This window comes from Acanthochromis polyacanthus, chromosome 15 (assembly GCF_021347895.1).
Source record: "Acanthochromis polyacanthus isolate Apoly-LR-REF ecotype Palm Island chromosome 15, KAUST_Apoly_ChrSc, whole genome shotgun sequence".
In the NCBI taxonomy this organism is placed as follows: Eukaryota; Metazoa; Chordata; class Actinopteri; family Pomacentridae; genus Acanthochromis; species Acanthochromis polyacanthus.
This window is the reverse complement of record NC_067127.1, coordinates 10,260,295-10,283,433: the sequence shown is the minus strand read 5'-3', so window position 1 is coordinate 10,283,433 and position 23,139 is coordinate 10,260,295. Positions and strand designations below refer to the sequence as shown.

General features: G+C 39.5%; 1 protein-coding gene and 1 long non-coding RNA gene across 2 annotated transcripts; both read left to right on the top strand.

The window, feature by feature from the left end:
* Nucleotides 1–497: 497 nt before the first annotated feature.
* LOC110948512 (exportin-5) lies at nucleotides 498–19,443 on the top strand. Its single transcript, XM_051960087.1, has 33 exons — nucleotides 498–773; nucleotides 1,343–1,464; nucleotides 1,549–1,621; nucleotides 3,174–3,311; nucleotides 3,656–3,838; nucleotides 3,946–3,972; nucleotides 4,106–4,291; nucleotides 5,324–5,400; nucleotides 5,494–5,538; nucleotides 5,633–5,723; nucleotides 5,873–5,956; nucleotides 6,079–6,204; nucleotides 6,746–6,836; nucleotides 6,915–7,043; nucleotides 7,402–7,517; nucleotides 7,640–7,795; nucleotides 8,144–8,185; nucleotides 8,281–8,370; nucleotides 8,504–8,703; nucleotides 8,797–8,902; nucleotides 9,963–10,144; nucleotides 10,254–10,354; nucleotides 10,453–10,549; nucleotides 10,668–10,804; nucleotides 10,962–11,059; nucleotides 11,182–11,228; nucleotides 12,221–12,327; nucleotides 13,547–13,606; nucleotides 13,707–13,801; nucleotides 14,950–15,057; nucleotides 15,970–16,107; nucleotides 17,069–17,233; nucleotides 17,474–19,443. The coding sequence occupies exons 1-33, from the start codon at nucleotides 672–674 to the stop codon at nucleotides 17,621–17,623; spliced, it is 3,669 nt and encodes a 1,222-aa protein (XP_051816047.1). The 5' UTR covers nucleotides 498–671; the 3' UTR covers nucleotides 17,624–19,443.
* A 978-nt stretch (nucleotides 19,444–20,421) lies between these two features.
* Nucleotides 20,422–23,139, top strand: LOC127537603 (uncharacterized). The gene is made up of 2 exons (XR_007947320.1): nucleotides 20,422–20,503; nucleotides 21,983–23,139. It is a non-coding gene; the product is annotated as an uncharacterized LOC127537603 (long non-coding RNA).

The following is a 23,139-nucleotide window of genomic DNA, read 5'->3' as shown; positions in this document are numbered from 1 at the left end:
GAAAAGAAACATTGTTTATAAATCCAAAGCATTTATTATTGAATAAGTAAATTAGACATAATGAAATGAACAGTTATGTGAATAAAAACATATAGCATCATGAACCAATAAATGGTAAAACAATAGGATCGACTGACAGTTAATTACTGGTGATGACTACAACATCACTGTTAGTATATTCAACTAAGCAATTCAATTAGCCATTTTGAAATAACAAAATCTATACTGAAATTAAATTTCCATTCTGTAAACAAAATGCTCATATAACAATCTAATGAGCTGAGGTTTAATCATATGTATAAAAAAGACAACATTTTTAATTATTTGTCTGTTCATTTGATAACTTATTTCAACATGTACATCATTGCTACTTTGGAGATTCTCAGCCCAGACATGTTTTTAAAACTCAGAAGTGGTTTCTCTTTCACTGCATAGACGATCTTTAAAAACCCTGGTTTCGACTACAACTCCCAGAATTCCAATTCAACGGCAAGTCAAAGGTTCAAACCCGCTCGCAGCAGCAGCAGCAGCAGCAGCAGAAGAAGAAGCAGAAGCACATTACCTTGTGCACGTTTGTGCCTCCCTGCTCGTCCGCTGCTCTCAGTCTTGCAGGTGTTTTGCATAAGGGAGTTACTCACTTTCGTGTCCACAGAGAGACGCTACCTGAAGCCATGGCTGAGCAGGTGGCCGCCATGTGTGAGCAGCTTATAAAAGCTGTGAATGTGATGATGGACGCAGAAACTAGCCAAATTTACCGACTGGAGGCCCTAAAGGTAGCATCGTTATGGGTGGCTAGCTAGCTGCTAGTTAGCTGAGCTTGTCATTTGTTGGTGCTGTGGTAAATGTAAGATAATAACGTGGCTGTTGTCGCTAAAGAAACTGTCAGTGTTTATCAGAGGTATCTAAGTAACAGCATCGCTCGCACTCTTTGCCAGTTAGCATTAGCTACATTTACAGTGATAATGGCCATATGGTTTGCGAGCTAGCCGGTATGTCACGATTATAACCTCAGCCACCACAGACATTGTCGATTCATCCATTCCTACACATGCTAACATCTGGTTTAACACCGATTGACTGCGAACGATTGTTGACGACATGTCAGTTTAACGACGCAAACGAATGTTATGTTGCTAAAGGCAAAAGTATCTTAACCTGGAAAGGCTAGTTGACAGGTTAGCTTTATGCTATTCAGATATTTATTGTCATGTTTGTGAGTTAGCTGTTGCTGTCTGACACATTGCATGGTAATGTTGGCTTCGTTTTACCATAATTTTTATTACTGCATTCCTTTAGGTGAGAAAGTTGTAAATAAAATAAAAATATTTTTTCTCTATAACAGTTTTGTGAAGAGTTTAAAGAGACAAGCTCCTTCTGTGTCCCATGTGGCTTACAATTAGCTGACAAAGCCCAGCCAGCTGTAGTGAGACACTTTGGTTTGCAAATCCTGGAGCATGTCATCAAGTGAGTTGAACTGGATCTAATATTACAAAACATGACATAATAAAAGCTCCAAATGTGACCCAAAGCTTATCTTTTTTTTTGCAGATTCCGATGGAACAACATGCAGCAACAAGAGAAAGTCCAGTTGAAGGAGTGCTCCATGCAGCTGCTAACCAATGTAAGTGTTACAGTAATAGGATGTTAACAGCATCTGTCTTATGGTTAAAATAATACTGTAAGGCTCCACATGTTGAAAGTAAAGTGCTATTTTTGTTGTTTTGCTATAAACTTGGAGGTGTAAACTGAAGATGGCTCAGTGGGTAGAGTGGCCGTCTTGTAACTGGAAGGTTGCCGGTTCGATCCTCGGCCCATCATGCACATGTCGAGTTGTCCCTCAGCTAGACACCTAACCCCTAATTGCTCTTGATGGGTTGTGGTTAGCACCTTGCATGGCAGCTCCCACCATCAGTGTGTGAATGTGTGTGTGAATGGGTAAATGTGACATATCATCATGTAAAGCGCTTTGGATAAAAGCGCTATATAAATACAAGCATTTACCATTTAAATGTTAAGATATGAAGACATCTGCTATTCCTCAATCCCTCCATAGCTAGAAGAAAGAATTTTACTGTATTGCAAAGTACCAGCTGAGGAACTATTTGTCATCTAGCTCAAACTTTGCATAATCCTGTCTCACCGGTGCTTGCAAGATAATCCATTCTGAAAAAGCAGCACAGTCCACCAAAGTTTGATTATTTTGCAGTGCTGCATCTACTAATTCTAAAATGTCTTGGTCATGAATAAAGCCCACTAAATGTTCTGCTGTTGGTACCAAATGTGAACACAAGAGTATTTATGCGCTCTCAGCATCGGAGAAGTGATGAATGAAATGGCAAAAAATCCTTAGCACCTTGCCTGTCTAAAGTGGCTAACATTGCTCTTAGTTTTGATCACATGCCCACAGATCAGAGCTGTGCGGAAATTGTTATGGTGGGCACTTTAAGACTGATTTAAAACCAGTAAACAAGGCCTGGGTGTAGGTTAAAGTGTTTCCATGTTTCCTGTTGTGTTTTTGTGCACCCAAAACTTGGCCGGTGGTGACATCTATTTCCTTTTCTTCTGCGCAAACATATAGTGTATTATGATACAGTCCAGTTCCCATTAAAGCTGTTCTCATTTACAGATTTTTCTATTTTCATTGTCAGACAATGAAACAAGTATAAAATGGTGACTGAAACACAGCTCATTTAGAGTGTGCGATAGCTGTTAATTCAGAAACATTTCCTCACTTGCTGTCCTGCGACACTAAAATACATATTTTATAACCACAATGTTTGACAAACTCAGTGAGTTAACAACAACAGCTATTTATCAAATCCAGTGATATTTCCATGTAAAGTCACCCCTGAGAGAGAAATGTAGAAGTGATGCAAAGACCTGGTCTCACACACTCAGTTGCTGTGTGATTTAGTGTTTTGCTCCATGCTGTCAGGGAGCAGGGAGATTTTTCTTCCCGATGCGTGCCTAGACAGCTCATCTACAGATATTGAAATCAGTTGTTTATAACATGGCTTAATCCAGAGGTTGTACAGTCATGGTGGAATCAACCTCCTAAGCAGTGTGTTAAGCAGAAAATTGAAAGATGCATATTAGAAACACAATATGAGTCATTTAAAGATAGGCTTGTAGACATTTATCTGATTCTTGATACTGTTTTTTTTTTTTTTTAGGGTACTCGTAGTATCCTGGAGGAGGAGAGCCACATCAAAGATGCCCTGTCACGAATCGTAGTGGAAATGATAAAGAGAGAGTGGCCTCAGAATTGGCCTGACATGCTGACAGAGATGGAGGCTCTCACTAGCCAGGGGGTGAGGAACTTTTACTGTGTTTCATAACTGTATGTCACTTGTTTCCTTAGCCAGCAGCATAGAATCATTTTGAATAGGATTGTATAACGACTCGCATGCAAATAAGGACTAGGTGAGGATTAGTCATATTCATTTTCATATGACTTCATCATGTAAAGTTTGACATCTGTAGATATCGCCATCTTTTAACAATGACCCTAAACAACTTCATTAGTGTTCAGCTTCCTTATTTTGTCAGTGTGCAAAGATTTTCTAAGTAAAGGCCTCCCTTTAAACCTGTAGTTACAGATGTTTTTAAATGTTAATGAATAATGTATGCTGACTTTGGCATGTGCCCATCATAGGAGGCACAAACAGAGCTGGTCATGTTGATCCTTCTGAGGCTGGCAGAGGACGTGGTCACCTTCCAGACGTTGCCCACTCAGCGACGCAGAGACATCCAGCAAACGCTCACCCAAAAGATGGAAAACATCTTCAGTTTCATGATGGCTATTCTGCATATTAATATCGAGGACTATCGGAAACATGTCAGTGTGGTTTTGACATTATTATTTTATTACTGAGAATGGAAAATTTATCAGTAAAATGACTTTTACACTTGTCTGATTTTTATTTATTTATTTTTTTAAACTAGAAAGAGATACCTGGACATGAACTGCAGGTGAGGAAAACATCACTGCATCTTTGTTCTAAAATGAACCTCACAAAGCGTTGGTTGTTCTGGTGTCAGTGTTTATTCTCTCATCTCTCTCTTTTTTTTTTTTTTTTTTTTTTTTCCAACTTTCCACACACAGGCCAGAGCTCACTGTCGAGTCGCTGTGGCTACGCTGAATACGCTCGCAGGCTACATCGACTGGGTGTCCCTGGTGCACGTTACGTTCAGGAACTGCCATCTGCTGGAGATGTTGTGTTTGCTGCTGAGCGAACCGGAGCTGCAGCTGGAGGCAGCAGAGTGTTTGCTCATAGGTCTGAGCCGCAAGGTGAGTTGCAGGGAAAAGACATGCCGAAAAGGCAGTTCACTAGCCTAGCTGCGCTGGACCCAGCTCTTAAGACACAAGGGTCTAGGAACGCTCGACAGGGAGGGAGGCGGGCTAAAAGGTTGTCTTTCAAATCACTCTGCAGCAATTGGGTAGGTATACAACCAATCAGCGCAACGAATAGGCTGACGTAGTTCCTAGAGCGCCGGATTGTGGCTAAGTCCCATTAGCTTCCCAACCAGCGGAGCCAACTGGTATATTAAGGATTTGCCGTATTCCGTCGGCATAAGTCCAAATACGTCTTTCTTCTCAATGAAACACTTCAGTGCCGTCCTTTGTTTATCTTTCAAGTTGAATTTTAGCTTCAAATCTTTCAGGGCTGTGGCCAAAGCCGAGTCGAAAGATAACTGTTTATTGTGCTCCGGTTGTTTCTGTCAGAATCGTCACGCCTCTGTCGTCACTTAGTTACACCCGCCTTCTGACTCTACACTTCATGGTGATTGGTCCGGCCAGTTTTAGGAGAATCCAACCTCGAGCCTTATGGAGGGTAACTAGACCCACCCTGACAGAGAATTAAATTCGTTGCCGTGAGTTGTCTAGCACGGCTAGGCTAGCAGTTCACAGTAGCACAGGGCAAAATTTTCTCTCAATGTGGTGCACAAAGCTGTGAGGTTTGTGTTTTTGCTACGTCACTTGGGCGGAGTGATGCCAGCCCATGTAGGTAGCAGCAACACTCTCAAACAGGGATCACAACAAGTATAGTATCCTTTATTGTCTTGAGTACTCCAGCTAGCATAATCCTGTTTCTGAAATGAGGATAAGATGTTCACATGTGCCAAGACAAAAACGCGACACCTCAAAAACCAAGTGATAACTGGGAAGTTGATGTAAAACCAGTCATTATTTGTAGAACTGTTGCTCAGATGAGTAATGTACCATTTGCTTAACTTCAACCCAGAGAAGTCTTTGTAGGTAGACAAATAACTGAGAATAATGTAATAACAACAAACCATGTGTGTTGTCATTCTGCCACAGGGCAAGCTGGACGAAAGGAAGCCGTTCATGCTGCTGTTTGACGATGTGGCCATTCACTACATCCTCTCTGCAGCACAGTGAGTTTAGCTACTTCTCTCCATCATTCTTCTATACTGGCTTCAACTTGTGATTTTTTGCTGCTATTTATTGGTTTGTGTGTCTGTTTACAGGTCAGCAGATGGACTAGCGATATGTAAGAAATCCTCTGACTCCCGGTAAGTAATGTGACATGTGCACCCTCTCTGGGACACAAAACAGATGCGAGTTTATTCAGCACAGGTGGCTGCGACTTACTATGTGTACCTTCAGAGCCGTGGAGGTGGTGGAGCGGCGCTACACCTTCCTGAAAAGACTCTGTCAGGTCCTGTGTGCTCTGGGAGGCCAGCTCTGCTCCTTAGTGGTGAGCTTGTCCTGATTTGGCCTCATGTTATTTCCTGTGTTTACATTGTCTTTTATCTCAGTTTGGTTCTCATACAGACATTATGTAAAATCACAGATTTTTTTTCGACTTTATCTGATGAATCACTTGGAGATATGTTCTTTCTGCAGGGCTCAGATGTCGAGGTGGAAGTACCTGCAAATTTAAGCAAATACATGGAAGCCATTTTAGCCTTCACTACACATCCCAGTCAGGTGAGATGACAGTGACGTTTTTTTTAACTTCAAGCTTTCTCCACTGAATCCTTTTATGAAAAACTGCATTGGAGTGAAAAAAAAAAATCTGTCTTTTGTAATTTTTCCCCTCTATTCTGCAGTTTCTGAAGTCAACCACCCTACCAACATGGGGAGCTTTGTTCAGACATGAGACTCTGTCAAAGGATGCGGTCGTTGTGGAGATGACCACCAAATACCTCAGAGCATCTATGACCAACCTGGTCAAGGTGAGATGTTGGTGTATTTGACATCATTCGTGCTGTGAATTGAAGCCAAACAGGATGTTACTCAGGGTAATATCTCGACATATTGCTGGATTCAAATCTAAATATGAAGTCACACAGCAAACCCTGGTAAAAAACTATAAAATATAATCTGATAAGAGGTCTGCAAACATCTTCATACATGCTATGATCCTCTCCCACATGTCATATTGTATCGCTTGTTGGGGACAAGCCAGGCAGGCAGTCATCAAACCGCTGGAGTGTCTTTAGAGACAAATTTGTCCTGAGCAAAAAATCAATGCAATACCACCATGGCAGGATTTTAGATTAGCATCATCTTCTGAACTTTGAAAATGTTAAGTTATTTTCAAATGTGTTTCTTGTTTTTAAAATTTGAAAAAAAAAAAAAAAATCTTAAAGCTAGCTCTGGTGAAATACATCATATGGCAACATTTCTGGTTAATATTGTTCATGGCCCTTTTTTAATTACACTGATAAATAAAAATAATAACGTTGTGTTTTTCTTTTGTCTATGTCTCTCTAGGCCGGGTTTCCATCACGAGACGACAACCCAAGCTGCGAATATTCCCGTGTGGACTTTGACAGCGACGAGGACTTCAACTCTTTCTTTAATTGTAAGTTCAGTTTCATTTCAGTTAATGTTTAGTTGTTTTTTTTCTGCATTTTTGTTGACGTGTTTTCGTGCTTTGCAGCTTTCCGAGCGCAACAGGGAGCGGTTTTGAGAAGTGCATGTCGCATTGTTCCTCTAGAGGCTTTTCAGATAGCAGCAGAGTGGTTACAATATCAGATCGCCAGCCCAGTCGATGCTGGAGACGTCACATGTGAGTGTTTGCTCTTATAAACTTGACACGCTGACACAGTGTCAGAGAGGGAACTTTATCAGTCTTTCCAGACGTGCTTTGGTTTATTCACATTTGTGGTGGATTTGATTGATTTAATATGTAAGCCCGGCAGTAATGTGGGAGTTATTTGGGCTAGGAAAGAGTCCCAATTGGTGAGATGAGAGAGATCTGCAGCAAATTTGGGTATGACTCATTTTGATAATGTCGTTTGCAGAAGCGGGTGTTTTTTATATGATTCACTTGAAGGACGAAATCAAAAGTTTCATTTAAGTCTGTGATCATGAGATTTTTTTATGCAGTGAGTGAACTTTTTACTTCTCACTTTCCTCTTCTCTAGCTAAGACTGCAGAGGGCCTGTGCTCCCTCCTGTCTCCATCAGTGGTCCAGTGGGATGCAATGACTGTCTTTGCCGATTGTGTATTCTTACAGATGTTGAAAAGTCTGGAAGAGGAGGTAATGAAGTCAAGTTTTAGTTAGAGAACAGAAATGCTGTGTAAAAAAAAAAAAACAACAACAACACTGATTGTGGTTATACTAATGCGAAGGTTTGCCTCACTCTTCTTGAAACTACGTAGAAGTTGCCCATAGATCAGAGCATGGAGCTGCTGCAGGCTGTGCTGAACTACGACACCAAAGATCCGCTCATCTTGTCCTGTGTGCTCACGAACGTCTCGGCCCTCTTCCCATTTGCCATACACAGACCACACTTAATACCACAGGTTCTCTACAAGGTCAGCTGAGTTGTTATTCAATACTACATAATATTTAGGAGTATCTACAGTACATATATTATTGCTACTAGCTACTGACATGCAACATGTGTAATGTGAATAATTAGAATTTGTTTATTAGTGTGTGAGATGGTGGCAATAGTCTGAATTATATTATAAATCACAAGATAATAATGTTACTATCTAAATGTAGTTTGTGTGTTGTCAAACTCGATAAAAGAAATTGACCTTGTGACATAATTTATCTTGTTTTATAAGCTCCAGCACCAAATTTTAAAATGCTCTTCAGAACACTTCTTTTCTCCTGAGTGACAGTGACCTCAGAATAGCTGTTGTTTCTCTCTACAGCTGTTTAACGCCATCACATTTGAGGTTAATCAGGAGAACAAGGTAAGTTGTCTTCACATAGCCAGATATGGGTATTTTCCCCTTATCTCTCAAATTCAAGATCAAAAGAAAAAATATCCTCCTTCTGACATCTTCAGGTGCCTTGGACTCGAGCTGTGAAAAACGTCAGGAGGCACGCCTCTTTTTCCATCATCAAAATTTGCCGGGATTATCCACAGTTCGTCTTGGTAATAGTCTTTGTATCGCAGTTAAAATAAAACATTTCATAGATCTGAAAAAAACTGGACTTGAAGTACACCATGCTGGTGAAAAACCATGACGATAGTTTTGACTGTTGTTTTATGTATTTTTCTCCTACAGCCTTGCTTTGACATGTTTTACAATCACGTGAAGAAGCTGTTTTCGAGCGAGGTGTTGTTGACTCACCTGGAGAAGTGTACGCTGATGGAGGCTCTGGTGCTCATCAGCAACCAGTTCAAAGACTTTGCTAAACAGAAGGCTTTCATAGATGAACTGATGGCCTCAGTGGTTGCAGATTGGACCTCAGATGAGATGAGGCGGTGTGTTTTGAATTCTCTCTCTTTCCTTTAAATTTCACATGATGAGTTTTAATGTCATAACAAATAATCGTTTTCTCTCTTCTTGTGCTTCAGCGCCCTATTGGACCCTGTCACCTTCCTGTTCTTTGTTGGAGCTGATCAGGTGGTCACAGAGTCACAAAGTACTGACACAGATACAGTGGGCCTTAATAGGGGACGAGTAAGTGTGCAGATGATGATTTTTGGCTGGGTTCCTACTACAGGAGTTTGTTGATTATTTACCCCCATTTCACCCCTACTAACAATCTGAAGAAAAACTGCTGTGGCTTGGTCTGACCTGATGTTCGTCCCAAATGACTTGCAGATTGACTCTGAAGTGCCAGCAGCAGCAGACACTGTTGCCAAGCAATGCTAACATTCTAGCCCTTGGGGCTAACGTTAGCTTCAGATAATAAAACTGATACTTAAAATCTCAGCTTAAGTTTTCACTGAATAATAGACAAACCCTGTTGACAACACCTTTCCAACCATTTAATTATCCAGACTCGTCTAGCTTTCTGCTTTTTTATTTTTTTCACTGCAGATTGTCTCTCATAGAATTAATTTAGTCTGCTTCCACACGAGATCATATGAGGTGATGCTCTGTTTCCTGTGTGCTCCCTCTGGCATGACAATATCCTTATTGTAGTGGAGTGTGCACATGGCTGAGATTGAAAGAATATTTGGGAAGCTTCCCCTCATGTCCATGATGCAACCCATTTTCACAATCCGTTGAAACTCCTATAGTGAGCCCAGCTTCAGTATGTACGTTTTAGACAATTAAAAAAAAAAAGAAGAAAATTTATGTTGTAAGATACAGAGAGGCTAAAATCTTAGCACCATTTTGACAGTTTTGTGAGACAGTAAATGAATACTTTGGTGCTTATACCTCAATCCCAATGTTACAGTAACAAAGCTAGCATGTTGGTGTATAATTTTCAGCATCTAAGTAAGCTAAAATATGTTAAAAATTACACTAAACACAAACTACAGATGAGACTGAGATTGTCTGACAGGTAGTTGATCATAAATCGGAGTATTAGGCTCATTAAAAATGTTTACTAGTTGATGTGACATGAGAAATTTCAAGCCACTCTGTTAAATATTTGTTAAGATGCTCCACTCCTGAACAAAGTGGTGCTCCACAGAGCCATTCCACAAGAAAAGATAAAAATTGCTTGTAGTTGACCACAGTCATGTTGCTTGTAACAGTGTCTCTCCCTTTCTTGATCTTCCTCCAGCTGTGTTTCTGTTTGTATGCCATGCTGGCTGTGGTGAAGCGGGCACGCTGGCCTGCAGATCTGGAGGAAGCCAAGGCTGGTGGCTTTGTGGTGGGCTACTCCCCTGCTGGAGCTCCCATCTATAGAAACCCCTGCACCTCTCAGTTTCATGTACTGCTGCCCAATCTACTGACTCTCATCAGGCACGCCTTTTTATTTTATTTTTTGTATATCAAATACCTGTGTTTGGGCCATTTTCCTAATCAAAACACTGACCTGTGACCAATCTCCTTTGTTTGCTCCTCACTGCAGGACTCACAACAGTCTGTTCATACCAGAGAACATGTCTCGCCTGAGTGAGACCTTCTCTAGAGCCCACGACATGATGGATGCAGAGAAGAATGTGGTTCTTGGTAAGAGGAGCTTTCTTTCTGTAAATGCTGTTTGCGCCGTAGTGAGTCTTCATGTGAAAAGATTGTGGTTAAACCTTCTCAACGTGTGTTTTCTGTAGGTCTCTCTCAGCCTTCTCTGGATATTTATGTCTCGCCTGTGTACAGAAGCATCCTGGAGCGCATGCAGGGATTTTTCACCTCCTTATATGACAACTGGTGAGAACTGCATTGTTGCAGTGATCCCATACCGATTTTTTTCCCCTCTATCGTTTATCCCTCATTTACTGCTGCACATTAAAAATCACCTGCATCTCTGTTCTGTTTACGACGGTAGCTTCCAAATCTTGGGAAACGCAGGCTTGTCCCTGCAGCAGGAATTCTACACCATTGAGAGGCTGGCTGAAGGAATAGCTGGCTCTGCTTTTGTCTCCCTCGACCACGTGCCTGACCACAGACTTCGCCCGATGATTCATATCCTTATTTGCCTTTGCTTCGTTTGATTTACCAGTTTTTTCCGTTGCCATGCTTCGGTCAGCAGTTTGGTGACGCACATCTTTGCAGAAGGTGTTTTTCCTACACTCATTTAGACCCGTGTTTTGGTAACACTGAATTTCCTTGACAAGTGTACGTCTGTTGATGAGGCAGTTGGTGCTGTCGTGTCCTCAGGAGTACTATGACAGTCTGCTCTGCCCTCTGCTGGGCCCTCTGTTCGCCTACATGATGCAGGTGAGGAGCTCCGCACTTCCTGTTCTGTATCATTAAGCTCAGAACTGGCCACACTTTATTCGCTCACCCACAATTGTTTTTGTTGCCGATTGTTATGGCCTTGCTTCTGCTTTTTACTGCAGAGACTCAACATGAGGTGGCAGGTCATCAACCAGAGGACATCTATTAAGTAAGCATGGTGGAGTGTTTCTAATGTTTCCATGTGTATTCATTTAATTTGAACAGTCAAGTATGAAAAATGGAAATCACACACTAATGCCCTAAATGCAGTTTGCATTTCACATTGAAACTGCTGTCTTTTATATGAATACTCTTGAACTCAAATAATCCTTATGGGCACCCGTAGACACTGAAGATAAAACTGCTGCTACGTTTCAATGTTGCGTGCAATACTGATGATACATCTGCTCTGTAAAAATAAATGTGTACATGTGTATGTGTACAGGTGTGTGTCTATAGATACATATTTTTTGTAACGAAAATTTTAATGAAATTTCAGTCTGATGTGCACCAACTAGTGTATGTTCTGTTTGACAATAAACTGGCTATTCTATTCTATTCTCAGTAGTTTATTTTAATGGGATTTAACCCTTTAGGCCTTGTTTTTTTTAATGTAAAATAACCTAGAATTACCAGTATCTTTTTATTATATTCATTTATAAATATTTGTGTAAACTACATTGATTTTTACTTTGTTTCCACTGTCTCCAGTCTGCTTTATATCAACAGTCATTGAATGTTTGTCACATGCTACAGCTTCTTTGTATGCAGAATTGTTTTTTTTTTTTTTTTTTTTTTACAGAATCTGTTTTCTGCAGGCTATTTAATTGAGATGTGGAAAGCAAAATCATTTTAGTGAAATGTCAATTTTTTTACGCTTGGATGATTTTGAAGATGGAACTGCATGTCACAGATGTATAGTTCAAAGACTGTTGAAAATCTGACTATTATTTCTTTATGCTTTGTGGCTTCAGATTTTTTCTTTTCTAAAGGGTTTTGGGGTTCAGAGGGTAAATGCAAAAGAAAAGCTTGATTGACAACTGCTCCTTTGAACATTCGTGTGTTTCGCTGAAAGTTAAAAGCGACGTTGAATATGCTGTTTGCAATTCTGGTGAACTACATCTTAAGATACAAATTAGATTTGTGTTCTTCTCTTTTTAGCGGTGAGGATGAGGAGGAGGTGGTCTGTCAGGAGAACCAGGTCACACAGGAGATCTTGGAGGAGCAGCTAGTTCGCCTGCTAACCAGGGAGGTGCTGGATCTGCTCAGTAAGTATCAGTGTTTGTGGTTACAGCTCCCGCTTGCAGTCACATATATATAAGTACAGCATGTACAGATGGGTGACAAACTAAAGCAAAAACAAACATACAGAGTAGGATTAGCTTCAAAATGCACTCCTCTCAACAAAGCCCACTACATTATAAACACAATCACTGACAGGACAACATCACAGAACAGGAAAAACTCAGTCCTATAACAGCATATCTGTGCATTTATGAGTGAGCAAAGTGGCTTAATCTTATAATAAATATGTAATACATAGAGCTAAGTGGCAGTTCTCTGCCTTTGCAAAGTATCTGCATCAAATAAATGCACACATTATTTTAAAAAGTGTTGCCTTAAGTAATTCTCACGTTTGTCCTCCAGTGTAAACAGATGATTTAAAAAAAAAAAAAAAAGATGGAGTTGAAGGTTTGACGGTGAAAAAAAGTCAGTTAACCAGCACCGGATTAATCACTATGTTGCCGACATTTTGCGTTTGTTGGCAAACATACTGATCAAAGAGAAAATTTATTGCAAATGTGAATTATATTTATTACAATTAGTTTTATGATCGTACTATAATGTCCCTGTCTAAACTGACTGTAAAGTGCAGCCCAGGGCCTACTAATCCCACTAATGCACTTTAGTCACATGGTGAAGTTGGGTTTCCGCCAGCTGTACAGTCTGAAAGTGGTTTTAGAACACGCTTGGAAAGTGCATGTATCAGCCATAATTCCTAGATAGAGCTGAGATGCTACATTTTGTGGCAGATAACGGTTTTCCTTCCGGTTGGATTTGTTTTGAGCGACTGACAACCTCATGCCTGAGTTTATAAAAAGGAAACGGTGCCATTCATTTGATTGGACTACACTTTATTGTCAGAATTTTCGCAAGGCAAGCACCCAAACAGGACACTACAGTTTTGCAATCAACTGCAGTGGGTTCAGTCCCATTGCTTTCCGGTTCTGTTGGATGGATATGTTTTCTTAACAGCAACCACTAAAGGATCAGACCTCTACTCTTCACACTGAAATGAAAATAGCTAATACAATGTCTGCTGAGGGGTGTTTGATGTTCAATATTGAGGGTGCAAGAAGAAATATGAGGTGTGAGATTTTCAGCATGTAGCACACAACTGCCTGATCAGCTTTTAGTCCAAGACAGGAGGTAAAGTGGGGAGTTGAGTTATTACAGGGTCACAATACTTCATTTCCTCTCTCGTAGTCGTGAGCTGTATTTCCAGAAAAGTGCCTGAACCTGCAGCAAATAAGGAGGAAATAGATGGTAAGAGTCCAATTGGATGAAGTTGAATCAACACCCTAATTTTTGTTTGTTTTTAGTTTGGTAAGATTCCTAACATTTTGCTTGAAATGTGCTCTCACAGAAGAAGACATGATGATGGATTCTGTGCAGACGGCGTCTCCAGCGCAGCCCACGGAGGAGCTGACTGAGCTGGGAAAATGCCTGATGAAACATGAGGTGAGCCTCAGACACATCACATAACATTCAGAGAACAGCGCAGCTAGGGATCGGTACGGAGCCCCAGGATGACATTTTTAAATACCGGACGATCGATAAGCTCAAACATTAATGGTTCTGCTAAATATAATTTCGAAAGTAAGAAGAACATCGTGTTGCACGTTCTAGCTCATCACTGGAAGACGTGTCTGATGTGTATGTTTGGATGATATGCTTTTGCTTTCCAAATCCTAAAAGCTGTTCTGCGTGTCGGAGTCTCTAGCTCTGTGCAGCACACAAGGAGACGAATGTACAGTAGTCTGATTAAACTTCACTACAACTGATGCAGAAAATGTTGGTTGCCACAAATATAACAAGTCGTTTGCATGTCAGCGCAGAAGCAATCTATTGAAACTTGAAGTAATATTCATCTCGTATAGACAGAGAAACGTTTGACTGCTGAGCTCGTGGTTCATCCCTCTCTAACCGTATTTGCTAGCAGCACATGCACATATAATGAAATTATCCAAACATTAGCTAGTGATGGAAAGTAAGTGTTCTCCAGTCCTTTGTTTAACTGTGGCTGTTCATTGATTCGGTCTGAAATTCATGCATCACCTGAACTGTAGCTCGGAATTTTAGTTTCACTTTCAGAGCACAGATCAACAGGATTTAGTGATTCAGAGACTGCAGACAAACTCTTATTTTATTTTCAGCTGTGCTCCAACTGAATGTTCTTCAGCTGTTTTCTTCACTAAAAATGCTGTGAAAGTCCTGCATTAGTTTTACACTCAAAAGTGAAAAATGAAACCGATTTTATCAGCACAGTGTACTGATATTTACTTAATAGTGGTTCAAGGTAGAGCTAATAATTCTGATATAATGCTGGACAGATCAATGAAACAGTCAAACCTCTGATTAGATTAGTGTCCATATGAATTTTGATTTAATTACAATATGTAAGAGCAATCTTTATTCTGCTCTTAATTTGTTTAGTTTTTTATTTTAAAAGCAAAGCAATCAAAAAGTACTGATAGGAATACTGTTAAAGTAGTGGACCAGTAAGCAGCATCGATGCAAGTAATAGTACCATTATAATGTTAGTAATACCGATCCCTAAGCACAACAAATGCTTTATTAAAAGTTTCACCATTTTTTTTCCCTCACAGACCATCTACATGTCCCTGTTGACCCTGTCCTTCAGTTTGCTGTCGTGGAAGGACACCGCAAACTGTCATCGCAGCGCTTCCATCGTCTGCTGGACCCTCCTGCGACCGGTGAGTGCCCACAATGCAACATGTCAAAATAAACCTGGATCTTTTTTTTTTTTAAGCTTTCGTGTTACTTTCACATTGGCTGGCTCTGCTTTACATTTTTGTCACCGTCCATAAAGCCCATGAAAAGACCAAAACCAACAGTGCAACACTTCTCTACCCTGTTTTTAGCTTTCCACACCAAATCCTTCTGTTACCACTGAGGGGGGGAAAAGGGGCAGATAATTTCCAGAAACAGCTAAGCACAGGAGATTTTACAAAATGTTACTCAGACAGAAGTGAGTATTGCAACTGCTGGGAACTACTTTAAGCCCCAGATATGGTGCTCTCACTCAGCAGCAGGGTGTGTACGTGGAATAGACTAAAAATAAACCGCAGTGCCCCTGCTCATTGTAATGAAGGAGCCTTTGTTGTGCAACACTGAGGCTCAGTGATGCGTTCTAAATTGTCTTTAGGCATCTGTGACAGAGGATTGTGCTGCTTCAGACTCTGGATGTACAGCAAGCACTTGTTGGCTTAATGTCTTCATTGTTACTTTTGGTCTTTTAATGGGCTTTGTTGGACATGAAAGTATAAATAACAAGCAGACTTGAAATACCTATTTTTGTGGAAGCAGTTGGAAAATTTTATTACCTAAACCCTCTTGTAAGTTCATGAAGTAATGCACTTAACTCGGATATTTGTGACCCTCATGAGATCACACTCGGTTTGCCTAATTCTGTTGAATCAAGTATGTGACTGGTTGTGTATATTCTTCACGTGCAATTTCATTTAGACCCTGGAACCTTTCTGACCACTAACACCTTTGTTTTGGGTTAATGGATCTTCACTATATATGACTTGAAAATGGCTGTAAAAACTGTTTCATCTACATATTTCTAATGTGTTCCTTCTGCTTCTGCTCTATTTTTCCAGGTCGTAGGTGGTAATCTCCTTCCCGAAGCGGTCTTATGGTTCTATACCAGCGTTCTGAGAGGCCTTCAGGTTCATGGGCAGCATGAGATCTGTAACTCCACTCTCTCTCAGCTGGCTATGCTCATCTATGAGAACCTGGTGAGGCGAATGGCAATGATCTCTGCTGTATCTGCTCTTGACCTCATAAGAGAAATGCACAGATATCTCTTATTACTTGAACTGTTTCCATCACCAATTCATCTTTTATCTACAAAAAGTCAGAAAATAGTGAAAATCAGATTTCATGTTTTAGCCAACTGTCATCTAAAACAAAGAAAAACAGAAAAAACTACAATCGGGGAAGATTTGAGATACTTGAATGAAAAATAACTGATCAATAATCAAAATAGTTTCTGATTAAATTGCTGTGGTGATGTTGTACTAGCTTAAGGAGAAAATAGATTTTCATTTCATGTGGAAATTTTTTTATTTTAGGGGTCTTAATATTGGGCCTGGCTGATATTTGGCATTTTTCCGATTATCAGTATTTTTACTGACATATTAATGACAAATTAAATGCACTGCTTCAGGTCTGACATGCCTCCTCTCTCCTGTCTTTAGTCACACTGTGGTCTTAGAAATGTCTCTCAATCAGGGATGGCAAATACTGAGCGAGAAACGCAAGATGGTGCCACATACTAGGAAATTGGCCACTCTCACAGTGGCTAAGGCTATGCTAACGACTAGCGGCTAACCTAGCAGGCAGCCACAAATTACCCTGAAACAGTGTCTGCAAAACAATTTTAATAATGCTTTAGTATGTGGACTTTCATGGGTAATAAAAGTGACTGAACAGTGAAAATTTAAGAAAATAGAGAAGAAAATCAGACAGAACTGAGCAGAAAACAGAATTTACACATCCAGCTACAATCCACCCTTATTATTAATGAAGAAGGCTAAATATGAATGAAAAGGCTCCCTGCTATCACATGTTGTTAAAACCTTACGTTTGGTGTTTATCGGCACCAAATATTGCATATCGACCCAAACTGATATCTGGCATTGGCTCATAGAATGCATCACTTTTACAATGATCTGTCTGTCTGTCCCTTTTTGTTAGCGGCCTCGCTACACAGAGCTGAGAACAGTGATGACCCAGATCCCGAACATCAGTGTGAATGCTCTGGACCAGTATGATAACAGACTCATTGACCCCAAGGCCCAGAAGGTTGGAGAGAAGAAGCGACGAGACCAGTTCAAGAAGCTCATTGCCGGAACTGTTGGGGTAATGCCACATTTTGCCACTAGAGAGCAGTGCGTCTCCAGTATGTCCCCATGTGCTTCATCAGAAGTGACCAGAGATACTGGCTTAACAGTGCAAGTCATTACTCAGCAGTGTGATTCTGGCTGTGTTGTAAATTTTCTGTGCAGCAGCTCAGCCGGGCTGTACGATCTAATGAAATTCTTTCTTGTAGGTCTTGGATAGCTCTGTTTAACCTCTCCTCTCTCTGTGCCCTGCCAACAGAAAGCTCTGTGCCAGCAGTTCAGGAAGGAGGTTCATATCCGGAATCTTCCATCGCTCTATAAAAACCCAAAGCCAGACAAGGATTTGGTACAGAGCGGTGAAGCATTCGGCCTGGCAGCTCTCTTCTCCCCTGAGCGTGACGCCCTGTAAAAACACATTGAGGTTCCGGTGGACTTCATGCTAACTGAAGACGGAGTTATGTGTATAAACTACAGGTTCCCTCTCTGTCCTGCAGCTGGGGCAGTCTAACGAACATATCTGTCAACACTCCTGTTTTCAGGAGGTCACCTTTTCTCACTAGGTACCTTTATAAATCCTGTTGCCCACTTTTTATCCGTTCCATCGCACATACCAAAAAACGAGGTACACAAACTATGAAAAGTTGTCGAAGATATTTCAGATTAGGAAGGGTCTCTTCTCTCTCTGTTAGATTGTACTCAGTAATCATTAATATTTTCTCTGCTGCAGAGGATTTATTGAGCCACAAACTACCTTTTATAGAACAATTCTGGTTCAATTCTTAGAATTTCCCCTCGTGGGATTAATAGGGGATATAAAATAAATAAGTAAAAAAAAAAAAATCATTTTATTTTGCGCCTCTTTTTATTTTAAGGGACGGTATTTGTCCATAGCCCAACATCATGCACACTAAGCATGCTGGAGATTTATGAAATGACAAAGTCAAACCGAGAACAAAGCTTTAGTTTAATATTCAGTGCAAAATCTAGCATCTAATGATTTTCAAACAAGCAAAGTCAGTATAGTAGACAGTCACAGAAACAGCCTGTTATGCTACTATGAAGCTAAAATGTATTATGAGGCTTGTGGGGGTGGAGAGCTTTTGTACTGGAAAAAAAAAAATATTTCAGTGTTTAGTGTTGGCAGATATGTTGTGTGACCATGCTGCTGCTGTCAAGGTTGTTATATCCTACATTGAAAAGAAAAAACGAAAAATCTAGGACAAATCCTGCTGCACATTTCTCTAGTTACTATTATTTCTTTTGACTGGACGAGCTTGAACGGAGTTTCACATCATGAAGGACGTGCTAACGGTACCTCAGGCGTGACGTTAATAATGATGGGATTAAGTTACTTTATCGAAATGTAACCTAAGGAGGAAAAAAAAGCTGAATTTTGTTTTTGTGAATGATTTATTGTACAGCTATCTATTTTACAGATGTTATACAGTCAGTTTGCATTTTGCCAACGCTTCATATCAGCACAACCTACACGGCCCAAGTACTGTTTGGAATTGTTTATTTAATGCAGAGTACATATCAAACTACAAAATATACAGCCAGATTTTGTGCCAAAACACTCGGTGTAGATTTGTGATAGAGATCTATTCACTTATAAAAAAAATATGAAGACTATTTAGGGAGTGAACTCAATGACTAATGTGTAGCTTAATCCAAGTCTTTCAGTTGTTTTCTAGCTGGTCAGTTGTTGATATTTGTTTTTTTACGTGTTGTTTTGTGTTTGTGCTGATTTTGCCAGCCAGGGAAAAAAGAAGAACCAGCACTACATTCCTTCATAGTCCAAGGAATAGTTTTTTGGGGTTTTTTTATGTTTTTTTGGATGTATTTTGCTCTTATGGAGCTGTCACAGCAGAGAGGGATTTGTTTATTCAACTATTTGTTGTGTAGATTCAGACCAAAATAGATGGGAGTTATTTTGGCTTGGGGTGAGCTCCCTTTAAATGCTTAGATGAGTTTGCATATCGGATGTTGTTTGACTGAAAACTGGTTGACAGGCTTTTCCAGGAATAGGAACTTTTATGAAACCTTTTTTTTTTTTTTTCTTCTTCACATTAGTTTATCTCCGTGTCTTTGTGATGATTGTACACATGTGGCCATTTTTAAAAATACTCGTTCAACACTAAAATGTATCTGTACAAAGGAGAAAATCAGCTTTTTAAAAGTGTAGTGTGGTTTATATTTTTGTTGTTTTTAAATAAAAGAATGATTTCAGTTTGTCTAAAGTCTTTGACTTTTGTATTTTTGTGTTAGGTTGTGTTAACTGGTGACAAAGCTGAAACCTGAAAAGCATCTTCAATTTTAGCACTTTGATACACTACTGATTGGCGTATTTGGTTCCTAATAATTACTATTATATTTTAAGCATTGTGCTCCAACACTGGGACATGGCTAGCTGCTCAGTTGTTGACAATAGTGGCATAAAATCTGAATGACAAAAAAGTAAATGATAAACCATAGACCTCTTTCTTACACAGTATTGCTATAACGTTCATGCTGTTATGTCTGGCAGTAAAGGATGTAAGAGTTGTCAGACCTCTACTTTATTAACAACAAGATAAGACCAAACTATTAATCATTTAAGAAGGAATAAGAGGGGATATTCTTCATACAAATATTGCACAGAAGTCAAGATTAGATAATGTGTTTCATTGAAAAGCGATGAAATATAAATACAGTACATTACCGATAAAGATAAGACCAGAATAGAAAAGCAAGAAATACTGGTAATAATTCTAAAAATTTTAAAAATGCATGTGGTAATGAAGTATTGCACATGAGCTAGGTTATGAATCCAAAACAATAACTGAAAATTTTTTCTACTCTGAAGCACATGCTTCAGAGATTAGTTTGTTCCTTGCCTAATATGATAGTAGAATTTTTCTCAATTATCTTTCAGTCATTTGTGGAAAATAAAGCTATTTTCATCCTTAGGACTGATATGTGTCCACGTTTTTTTTAAAATTTCTGGATCTGATTTAATTCTTGTAATTAGTAAAAGATGTTGAAGGATGAATTTATCAAGAATTAGAGTGCGCCTTTTCTGAATATATCATGAAGAAATTTTAATTTGTGAGAGCTTTCGGAATTATATTGACCAGCATCGTGGCCTGAGTTTCAGCAGCGGCAGTTCACCCTCCTGCCGCTGGGGGCGGTAATGCAGCCGCTACTATTTGCGAGTAAAGGAGCCGTAAAGGCGCAGCTAAGAAGAAGTGCAGTAAAGAAGAACGATGGCAGCTTGTTCTGTGGTAAGTGCATCGACATCGGTCAATGGGTAAGTTTTGTGTTTTATTATTAAGGGATATGCTTTGCACGATTAAATTAATGCATGTAGATTTAATCTTCACGATTCACATACATACATACATACATTCAAGGTCTCAACTCCTAAAAGTTTAAGTGCCGCCACAGACTCGTTAAATGAAGAGGTTGTCACATTTGCAGCTAATTTGATATCATGAAATACCCAAATTCGTTATGCCAATATATTCTTAATTATATTCTAGCAACGTTTTTACTCCCGTGTTTCTCTTTTTGCAAGACTTTGCATGCAAAACAAGTTTCTGACTATTCAAACATAGCATTTTTGATTAAACCAGATAGAGCTAAATAGTGTTGATGTGTCAATACATTAATTACAGTGATCCCATAAAAAGATGAAACACTCATAAATGTACTTTAATTTCATTCTACCTAATGTGGGCGTTCACTTATGATGCGTTAAATATATTTTGTTTATGATATGGATTAAATTTTGACCGGTAAACCTTTACTTGTAACCAAGTATTTTTGAAGTGTGGCATTGCTATTTCTACTTAATTTCATGATCTGTAGCATGTGGAGTCCATGGTCAATAGTCATTTTCATGTGCTGTCATCAGTTTTCAGTTTCAGTTTTCATCACTGTCTTTATGTTTGGGATAAATGTCTGCTTAGAAATTATATATATGTCCTTAAAAAGTGGAATCTGGCAGTTCTTCTCCAGCATCTTTCTATATTTGCTGCGTTTATTTAATTGTCTTATTTATCACGTTTAAAAATTGTATTCCGATCAGAATTTTCCAGAGCTTCAGAGGACAACTTACAGTTTCTTGTGATGCTCATCAAATAAGCTGAAGACATTCAGTTTACTGTCATTTAAGACAAAGAGAACAGCAAATCCTCTCACCTGAAAAACTGAAATCATGATCTAAGTTGGTTAGATGATTTACACAATGAATTGCTTGTGGATGCAGAATTATCTAACTCTCCAGAAACAATCAGCGCAACACTTGAACTTTGTTTACAACTTTAGAGCTCGAACTTGCTGCAGGAAATAGTCTCCACAAGCACCATGTTCAGTCACAGGCAAACAAACTTAGGGACACTTGGTTTTATATGCTTTTTGGTCTGTGTATTAGAAGTAGAAGACTCCACAGGGTTAATCACTTAATTGAGAAAATAATCTGCAGATTAATTGATGAAAAAAGGTATGGTTAATTGCAGCACAGCTACACTTACTCGTCACTTATTCGTCCTGTCCATACTGGCTTCGAAGAGATCCTTTACTACTGTGAAAAAAATCCCTGCACCCACCTTCAGTATGCTGTCCCCCACCCACACTGTGCACTGTTTCAAGATTTTGGATTGCCAGTGCTTTGTAGGCAGTTTTCCACAACAACAACAACAAAGGAGCATCTTTTGTGTGACGTCTTTAATGAAGCTCTGCAGTTGTTTTCTTTCCACTAATCCAGATTTTCCTCTGTCTCTTCTAGGGCTTATTGTTCATCCAGCAGCACCGTCCTCTGCCTGCTTTGTCCAACAACGGTTCTGCGACCGTGGCTGCAAAATCTCACTCTTCGGTCTTCAGTTGCAGTTTCTTTTAGTACAGTCGCAGCCAAAATACTAAATAAATCCTATAAAAGCCATTAAAAGCTTAAAATTCATTGATTCCATAAAAATACATAAGAAATTTTAAGTATTGGGTCATTTTGGTACCAGTGATCCACTAATGAAGGTCGAGCTTTTTATCGATAGATGCAATTTTTGTTGCTGTGCTTTGTGTCTATATAAAGCCAGCACATTTGAAAGTTCAAGACAAAAATTGCTAAAACAAAGAACCTAATGCAGAAATTAGCCTGAAGATACAGATTCTCAGCAAGGATGGGTACAGCTGTTGCCAGATAGCCAAGAAGTGCAGATGCAGTTGGATACACTCTGCAGAAATACAGACGAACCAACAGCTTGAAAGACAAACCAAGATCTGGTGTCCAGTGGTTTCTCTGTTATTTGTTGACTTTGATACCAACAGTGTTGAGAACTGACATATTGAAACTGTCAAGAATTTAATTTTGTTAAAGGGGTAGTTCGGGATTTTTGACGCTTCATTTTCGTGACCGCAGCAAACTGGCCGGACTATTTTCATCTGGACCAAAACCGGACCGGATTTCTGCTCACCAGACGCTGTCGTAAGTCTGTGTGAATGCACAACACTGCTGACGGGGATGCCATACAGATTCATGTCAAAAATCCCGAACTATCCCTTTAATTTTTCTTGTAAACAATAAACCAAAAAAAATCATTTGTATGCGTTTGTGTCTGTCTAATGCAGCCACACGTTTTGAAAAAGATTCTTCCACAAATATTTCATGGTAGTGTTTGAGATTGTGTAAAATTTTAAGGGTGTCCGAAAAGTTTTCCAACCACTGTAAATAAGTACCCTTGGACTTTGGCGTATGTATTTAGCAGTTGTAGTACCTCAGTGATCAAATATGTACAAATACTTCAATTACAGTCTAAATGTAAAGAAATAGTGACTTATTATTAAGTAGAGGCTCTGTGTAATGTGCAAATGGATGGATCTATGGCTTCACTGCCTCTTCACATTCAGGGTTGTTGTCTTGTTAGGAAAATAAATAGTTTCATAAATATA